The sequence below is a fragment of the Botryllus schlosseri genome, chromosome 1, assembly GCF_051294905.1.
Source record: "Botryllus schlosseri isolate E-star chromosome 1, Bs_hap1, whole genome shotgun sequence".
NCBI lineage: Eukaryota > Metazoa > Chordata > Ascidiacea > Stolidobranchia > Styelidae > Botryllus > Botryllus schlosseri.
The window spans coordinates 8,704,954-8,714,281 of NC_137236.1; the positions used below are offsets into that span (position 1 = coordinate 8,704,954).

Here is a 9,328-nt window from a genome sequence, read left to right on the forward strand (position 1 = left end):
TTTTTAAGGGGGCGGAAACGCTCAGGGGGCGATATGGGGGGCGCTGGGCTCAGAGGGGCGGTATGTGGGGCGCTGGAGAAAAATGGCTTCGCAGTAGATGGTGAGGTGATAGGACATATCCTTAATGAGTATATATAACAAATTAACACCGAAAACTTCGTTACATATAGCCTTCAAAATACATATAGGTTTAATTGTCCATGGGCGCCTAAATGACTGACACCGAATGTTCCTGTCTTGGCAATCTGAACCCCAGAAGACGAATTCCATCTGGCAGGGAAAAATTATAAGTCAGTGAAGAAATACCAATCTGAAATCGTGTGCGTCTTTTAGTTTAGTACGATTGGGCGACAGGGATATTCCTGTTGGGCGATTCTATATTTTTTGCTATTGCAGACAGGGGGTCACGAAATAACATCATGCAACGAAGTCATACCAACGGGTTCGCCCACCCGAATATGTTTAATTATTAGTAACGGGCCTACAGTTTCCAAGAAACCTCACAATGTTCGCTTTAAGTTTTGATGAGTCTGCGCACACTCAACAACTCACTGCGCTGACCCTTGGACAACAGTGCGTATCGACTAAAAAAAGGTAATAACTTCGGATTTGTTGTGCGCAACGTAGATTTTCTGTGCGCAGAGACCGTGTCAGCACTGCGCAAGTGCGCAGCTTAGAGGGAACATTGCACCTCACTCAGCTCTACCGGTAAATGTGTTTACCTGAGCAGAGAGAGGATAAAAATTAATCTCAATTTACATGCAATTCCCGATGATATTGACCAATTCAATCATTAATTAGTGAAATTTTTCGCGCTTCGCGCGACTAGGCGAAAATAGCTGCCTCAGTAAATGGACACCCAATGTAGATACCTAACAGGCTTTCAGCAAATAGAGGACAGCCTAATGGGGGTCTGGGAGTGAAGTCCCCCGGAAGCTTGGTTTATCACCCGATGGGGGCCCAGGACTAACGTTTTTTGTTTGGGGGGGGCTGACGAAGTGCTGTTACGGCCCTGGTAACGAATAATTGTACCTGCGGGCACGCCCGAGTATGTTCAATTAATAATTACGTGCCCTTTATCTTCCTATACAACAGCTCACTCAGTTTATCGCGACTTATATATGTAATTACCACCTATTCATTCATGCATTATAGAAAATTTTGGTACCTATGGCGACCAGGCCACACAAACTTTGCTGGCCATCGAAATCACGATAGGGGGTTCGTGGGGACGAAGCCCTCAGAAGTTCGGTTTATCACGCTTTGGGTGCGCAAGGCAATCGTTTTTAGGGGGTTGACGAAGTGCTGTTACGGCCCTCCCTCTTACTCATTGTCTTTATTACATTCCTTACATTATGAAGTTGGGGGGGGCGCTGGAGCACGATAATTTTTGAAAGGGGGCGCTGGAGGAAAAAAGGTTAAAAACCACTGGTCTATACATTCTATGGTCTTGTCCAATGCAGCAACATTAAAAAGTTGGTTTTATATTTTCAATTTCAAGCAACCTTTCGCGGGCTGCACAGAATAGCTCCGCGGGCCGCACTTTGCCAGGCCTGCGTTAGTAGAGTGTATGGCCACAAAAACGCCACAGAATAAATTTTTCTCAATTCTAAGACAGTGTTAGATGTCCGTAGGGGGTCCGTGAGTCAGTCGCAGGGGCTCACTTGTGGTCAAAACACAAACTCCACTCATACATCTGACTAGTGATGACACGTCAATATTGTATGCAGTCAATAAGGCGATAACAGCAGTCGAATTTTCAATGCCGTAATGACATGTCGTGTCCAGTGCCGCTAAAGCTTTGGGTTCAAAATCGAAATGCTCTACATTTTAACTGTCGATTTTATCTATATATGTTATCAGGGTCGTAATGATTCGAGTCACAATTTTTAAATGACACGACGTGACTCGAGTCATTTTTTTAAATGCGTAAAATTACCTGACAGGTACGCGAGTCAGTGTGTATGACTCGAACCAAGTCATATGACTCAAAACTACGACGGCCAAGATTTAATTTTACCTTCGAAGAATAGTAAAGTCCCGCATTATTGGTATTTCGTCCAACGGTCCTGATGCATTGAAATAGGGTTAGAAACTGCGAACCATTCTATATCACTAGAGTTGAGTTGAAAAAAGTGGTTGCACCAGATTAAATTCAAAACTAAACAGTAAACTTGGTTACAACCCTGATATTTATTCACTAAACTTTCCAAGTTCTGTGACAATGATGGTGTATTGTATGGTTTTGTTCTGTCAGAAGTATTGTTGATACGAAGTTCAATTTGCCCGCGAGTGTTCTTTCGTAATGCATTAGACATGCAATTTCATAGATTCGGTTATGTGACTCATCAAAAAATGTGGGATTTCGCGAAGGCTTACAGATTAGCGTAGGTTAAAGAACCACTGCTGTAACAATAACTGAAAAACGCCGCTGTACGTGAATTGCGTTTCCATTAACGTAATCGGTCAAAATTTCGATCATGAGAAATTAGATGCAGATGTTCTGTGCGACTACGAAAATACGTTTTATAGGACTGCATTTGATATCCAATATCCTACACAGCTGTGTATCGCACAGTGAAAACACCCGTCATTTCAAGAAACTGGGAACGTCACATTCCAGCTAAAAAACGCCATGAATACACAACTGCACCTTTATTTGGGATTACACGCAACAAAAACTGAAATGCGACATTCACAAATATTCAGATTCGCAAAGTGGTTGACAACGTTTGATTAGCTAAAAGTACATCCACGAAAGCTGAACGTTTGCATTACAACTTGAAATTAGTATGAGAAATATTGGTTGGTGTATTGAGAAATATTCCAATATTGATCGACGACACTCTTTGTCTGATTAAAAGATTATGTCTCATTAAAAGAATATGTCTGATTAAAAGATTACTCTTTTACAGCAATAACGTTCAGAAAATATCTTTACATCCCTTACAACAATAACGTTCAAAAACAATGGATCAGCACTATTACAATCGTCAAGATCACATACAAATGTTTAATAACAATGGATCAGCACTATTACAATGGTCGAGATCACATACAAATATCGAATCACGTCAACAACAGTTCAGGTGCGTACAACACAGATAGCGCAATATGTCAGGCGCTCATTCACGATACTTTCGACGTCAGCCCACTTCCTACGGGCTACCATTGACCCGAAGCTCAGGGACCGTGTCGCGAGTAACATGCGTTAGAAGCCAAATGACCAATGCGATCATGAGAGGGGATAAGCCAATCAACCCCAAGACAATACGCTTCTTCATCCTAGGCGATATCATTTCGTAGAGAGTGAAGCAGCATATCAGTCCCCAGAGTGTGAAGCAGCATTCACCAACACACGTCCAACCAGGTCCATCATCGTTGATCATGTTGGGGTTAGCTCCCTCGTTATCACGGTTATCTTCTGGTAAATGGTCATCTGAAACAGTGACCCGGATGTTGGAAAACAGCAAGGTGGGGTCATTTCTACAGCGAGTCACCAGGCAAAATTCATAATTTGAATCTACTATCAGGATTATGAATTTAGCCAACACCACACATGCCATGAAGCCTATCAGAGAACTCGCGCGACACGAATGATCGACCCGAATATTAGTACCTACATATGTAGATTCAAAGTATTGGATTCAATAATCGCATACCACACGCACGGAACCGCGCGTTCCAGCCGCCGTTATCAAAATGCACAAGATATTTTCACGTCCGATCAGTGTGTATGCAAGTCAACGAATAAAAACGCTCCACAGTACAGGTAGTATCAACTTTTCTCGGTTCCCCGAAAGTCAGCATGTTTGCATTTCCTAATAACTGTCCCCAAGCACGTACAGTAGGCTATTTATCTCCCTGCGATTCTGGTAGCCGGCTGAAACTGGGCAGTCAGTTACCAGTATGAGATACCCTGGTTCCGAGTTCCATAGTCGATTCGAAGTATCAATTTAGCATTAAAACACCCCGAACAAATATTTCGAGCAACTTGGGAGTAAACGTTTGGCGTTCAGCCAAATCGCACAACTTACCTGATATCAGCCGAAACGGTCGGATATTCCAATGCACGCGATATCAACATCAATATTAGTCGAACTAGCGACCATCTACTTTAAAATCTGCCACACCGGTTGGACAGTCATCGAAGAACACCACGGCGATGAAATTATTTTATGAATACCATTTACCATTGTGGCGACTAGTCGACGCCATTGCGCAGTCATCCTGTGAGCTTCCTGCTTCGTCTTTGATTGCCTTCTTGGCTTCGTCTTTGATCGTCTTCTTGGATAAAGTCTTGGATTTGACACCGTCCTCCAGAAAACCTGAATCATTGGGTTCCTCGTAGGGTCCAGACATTCCGTCTGTAACGATAGTAAAAGAAATACTATATTTACCGCCGTATGTTCAACGTTACCAATGTCGTATTCCTGGCATCCAGGCAAGGATATTCTGACGCTTTTGTGCGTGCACCAAGGGAAAATATCTGGCACACTTCGGGAAAATAGTGTATTCTCATCAGAAAATAGCTATCCGATATAGGAACCTACCTCACGATTATACGGAAGTATAATGCGAACTATTTTACCACAACTGATGCTCGACAAATTAGAAGACGTCGAATAGAGCATGAAGGAAGGCGCGCACGTATGTAACGTAGGCAGGTCGGATTTACAACAAATGCTTTACGCGACCGCCATTTCCACAAATTAGTCAAAAGATTATAAGTAGGGCCATTCAAAGTCATTGTCATTCTTTTCCATGTCATTTTTTCTATGTATCAGTAAGTCGAACAATTTTAACGCAAAAACACGTCGTGAAACCAATTTTAAAGCAAAAACCAGATCCCCACGAGGTATATTACGAAAGTTTTAGTCTTATAAAGTCATATTTTACTAGTTAGATCGTATACCAGCCTTTCAAGTAATAAGATCGTCTCTGGAGCACTCATCACCCATACTTGTTTTGATCGTCTCTGTGGAGCGCTCATTCTCCTTACTGAAGTCATTAATACGTCCAAATCGTACTACAAACACTATTTACATTTCTAAAGTCGTTATACGTCCAAATCGTAACTTCAAACACTGTTTACATTCCACACTGCTACAACAGTGGTTTGAAATGAAAATGGATGTGTATTGCTGTTATGTTGCGTGTGTTTTAATATTTTAGTTCCATGAGTGGCGTTGTTCGCATGTAAAAATACATGATCTTCACATGCAAAAATACATCATTTTAACATGTAAAAATGCATGGAGTTTCACAGAAGTCATATAAAGTCATATTTTCCAAAAATTTAGTCATATTATCGATTTTTGAAGGTCTTACAAAATTTGCCCGAATTAATAGTATGAAAGATTGGACATGTAAAAGACAGACGAAAATGTCAATTGATAACGCTGATGACTAACTTTCAGTTATGGTATAAGTAAACATTATTTTTGTCACAAAGAAATGCTGTTCAGCCGCTGACAAGTCCAGCGAGATATTATATAGTCACACTGAGATCGCGGATTTCGAATTCTGTAGAAGTTCTATTTTCGTGAATCGCCTTTTTGGGTGTCGATGATCTTTTCTGTAAAATGTAGGCGGGTAATGGAATCCATTGGCATAAAACCACAGGATAATGGGTAAGTATTTCAGTAGATGGCCCTCTGCTTTCAGAAAGATTTTTAAATACGCAAGCAAACGAGCATACATACACTGGCGTGTCATTTCTTGGTCTTCATACCTCACGAGCTCAGGGATGAGAAATGACGAGGTAGCAACTTGGACTCAAGTCGCAAGTAATGACGTCGAAATGTCAGTGTCGACAATTTAACGGTATATTAGCAGACTTCACCCATTGGATATGTGCCTCTGTATTAAGGAGGGAGCTAGTATACGCGCCTCTGCAGTAAGCACAGGTCAACATAAAATAGACTACCACGGCATGGACATCTGCCTATCAATGGCAAGCGTCAGAATGCAAACGAGGAGCGGCCAACAACTTCCTGAAAACGTTTGCGAAGATCTATAGCGTCACGGAGTTATTGACGACAATGATCGACGTTGAAATCGTATATCGATATGATGTTGAACGTAACGACCACTCCCACCAGCAACATGCACCTACAATATCGCCGAAGATAAAAGATAAATTACCGATAGTATCTAAATTACCGATAGTATCTTTCCTATTCTTCTCGGGCAGGTCTCCGTAAAAGACGTTCATATCATGCGGTCCTGAGTTGTTGTCCTTCGCAGATCCCACAGGCAGGCGTACGACTTTCTCATCGGTTTGGTTACGGGGTGATTCATCCAAAACCATCTCTATAAGAAGGCGTTTGAGCAATTTTAGCAATTGTAACTTTCCTTGGGTGCTTGGCATATCCACGACTCAAAATGAGCTTGCATGAAATTTGACTACGCGCTATACAAATGAAATTGCTGGTCGAAACGGAACGGGATTATCTATACCTACATACGATTTTTCGTGTTGTTGCGAAAATGGCATCTTTCAACATCGAACAACGTTAAACTATCGATGAATGATTCCCTGACGAATCAAACCTGTTACCAGTTATTCTACCGAACAACATATGCAACTAAAACTTTGCACCAATGCTGGAAATATATACTGAATGTCGTACCAAGATAGATGTCTGGATTTATGAAGGATCCGTCACCGGAGACTGGTCCCAGACTACCACAGTAAATCTTGATGGCAGATTGCTTCATGGAGCTCCCTGCTTCGTCGTTGATTGCCTTCTTCAAACGGCTTTCGGATTTAACCTCGTCGTCCAGAAATCCTGAATCATTGGGTTCCTCGTAGGGACCAGAAATTCCGTCTGTAGCGATAGCAAAAGCGAGACCATTTACCAATGCATCTTGCAACGTTGGTAATGTGGTATTCCTTGCACCCAGACGAGGAGGAAGCTGTGTGTACTCGTACTTGGTGGACAATCAACGTAAGACTATCGGCTCAATCCGAGCATTTGTGGATACACGCCTAGTGAAAATGGCGCATTCACGTCAGAAAATGGGTTCGGAAGCTACCTCACATTTATACGGTGAGAAGTAGAAAGTAACACACATTTTAACCCAACTGATGCTTTGACAAATTAGAATGACCTAAGATTGAGTATGAAGGAACGTGGGCACGTATGAAGGTATGTATATTCACGTAGGACGGTTGGATTTACACGACACGCTTTACACTGCAGCAATATCCGCAAATTAGTCAAGAGAATACAAGTACCGAGGGATTGAATAAGTTCATGAACTCAAACCGTGCAGTTTAAGTAAGTATAACAATATTTTGAACATATAACGAAATGCCGTTCAGCCTCTGACAAGTCCAGCGAGATATTCTATTCGCTGAAATGTGATCGTGTCGCTTAAATATGAGCGTGTCATAGAATGGATTGGTATTAAACCAGAGGGTACTGTGAAAAGTATTTCAGTATATGGCCTGGTGCTTTCAGAAAATAGTTTCAAATACGCTGGCAAACGAGCATACATACAGCCCCGTGCCGTGTATTTCCCGTTTCAAATATGCTGGCAAACGAGCATACATACAGCCGCGTGTCGTGTATTTCCCGGTCTTCATATACCATACGATCTCAGGCATCACCTTTACCACGCGACATATTTATTATCGATGGTGACGAAGTCGAAATAAACGATGTCGAAAACCAGTATCGACATTTTAAGGCTTACTGGGACACTTCACCCACCGGATATGTGTCTCTGCATGAAGGAATATTAGACACCCGCCGCTGCAGGAAACTCCGGTCACCAAAATATAGACTACCACGGCATGGCAATATGCCTATCAATGCGTATCTGGAGCAAAGAGTCGTAATGCAAACGAAGAGCGGCCAACAACTTCCTAGAACCGTTTGCCAAGATCTAGCGCCACGGACATTGTAATTCTAGATGGAGATGGTATGGAACGTGACGACAACTCCCACCACTAACATGCACTCTCAATTTCGCCTTAGAAAGAAAACTAAATTGGCGATACCATCTTTCTGATTCTTGTCAAGCAGATCTCCGTAAAACACGTTCATACCCTGCGGTCCAGAGTTGTTGTCCTTCATAGATCCCGCAGGCAGGTGTACGATTTCCTCATCGGTTTGGTTACGGGGCGATTCATCCAAAAGCATCTCTGTGAAGCAAAGGTTTGTACGATTTCAGCAATCGCAACTTCGCGGATGGCTTGGCATATCCACGCCCCGAATAAATGTATGCATTAAATCTGAATACGCGCTTTGAAGGAAATTGCTAGTCCAAGAGATCGGGGTCATATATACATGATCTTTCGCGTAATTGCGAAAATGGAATCTTGCAACTATACGACGACACCGGCAGTTGCTTGTTTGTGGTATTCATGGTGTTTGTCGACTACTATGGTCATTTACACCAGCAATTTTATTCCGTAACACCGGCATATCAGCCTACATGATCGAATGGATATAGTGAAAGAACTGTTCAAGGGAGTTCAACTCTATTGGAATCCAGAAATAGCACGCGAAGTGGATAAGTCACAGTTCATGACATCAGATATTCGACAGTGCAGACACCACGTTATTGTACCGAACAAGATCAACAAGTATAACGTTACACCCAGACTGGAAGTCTATTCCAAATGTCTCACCATCATCGTTATCCGGATTATTGAAGGATCCGTCACCGGGGCCTTGTCCAAGATTACCAGGGTAAAGCTTGCCGGCAGTTTGCTTCTTGGAGCTGATTGACATTCCTTTTGCTCCTAACGGATTATCCACTACAATCGATACTTACTGTTAAAAATATGATCAGAACTTCAACTACGACCGGGGTTTTGACTCCCACGGTCATAGCCTGCAAATATACACGTCACGATAACACATTTTCCAGCTCTTGATAACCGGAGCACCGCAAACCTGCTAAAAGAAGAATGTTAGTGGAATGCCAACATCGATGGCAGTAGGCATATAGGAAACCAGACGGACATGGTTGATGATTAGAAGACGACCAATTAAACACTGATTACTGCAAGAGACAATCGCTGTTTTGCGACGGTGATATTTCAATTAAACTCTCCATTGTCCTCTCCTAACCAAGGTATCGCTGTCTAGCGCCCACTCCTTGGTGGTCAACTGATATTTACGGTACAACGATGAGATAACTGAATTCCGGGTACAATATCAATTGTAGTCAGACTCAAACAGCTAGAGTCTATGTTTCGGACAATTGAAATTATTACTGGGCTTTCATTTATTAAAATTATATTCAAGATAAACTTCAGAAGCCTAATATACAGATGCAATTTCTCATTAGGCCTATACAATCATCATCA

General features: G+C 42.2%; 1 protein-coding gene across 4 annotated transcripts; it reads right to left on the reverse strand.

Moving 5' to 3' along the window:
* Positions 1–2,640: 2,640 nt before the first annotated feature.
* On the reverse strand, positions 2,641–8,832 carry LOC145440622 (uncharacterized). 4 transcript variants are annotated; one of them, XR_013915586.1, is made up of 7 exons: positions 8,645–8,831; positions 8,012–8,155; positions 6,636–6,833; positions 6,166–6,315; positions 4,194–4,367; positions 2,951–3,439; positions 2,641–2,871 (listed from the first exon to the last, which is right to left on the reverse strand). XR_013915586.1 is itself a non-coding variant. In XM_080318314.1 (6 exons), exons 1-6 carry the CDS (start codon positions 8,745–8,747, stop codon positions 3,159–3,161), a joined length of 1,002 nt encoding a protein of 333 aa, XP_080174440.1. In that variant the 5' UTR covers positions 8,748–8,832; the 3' UTR covers positions 2,641–3,158. The 4 variants fall into 4 exon arrangements, 2 of the variants coding, with proteins under 2 accessions (XP_080174440.1, XP_080174421.1); XR_013915585.1 differs by having other exon boundaries at positions 2,641–2,904; positions 2,942–3,439; XM_080318314.1 differs by having other exon boundaries at positions 2,641–3,439; positions 8,060–8,155; positions 8,645–8,832.
* Positions 8,833–9,328: the final 496 nt, after the last annotated feature.

What these genes read in the sequence shown, in the direction of transcription:
- LOC145440622 (XM_080318295.1), bottom strand. Translation starts at nt 8,747, where the DNA reads ATGTCAATCAGCTCCAAGAAGCAAACTGCCGGCAAGCTTTACCCTGGT. An exon ending in GAATAGGAAAGATACTATCG is followed by an intron (nt 4,368 to 6,165) that starts GTAATTTAGATA and finishes CTATCGTTACAG; the next exon opens with ACGGAATGTCTGGACCCTAC. An exon ending in GTCGACTAGTCGCCACAATG is followed by an intron (nt 3,440 to 4,193) that starts GTAAATGGTATT and finishes TCACTGTTTCAG; the next exon opens with ATGACCATTTACCAGAAGAT.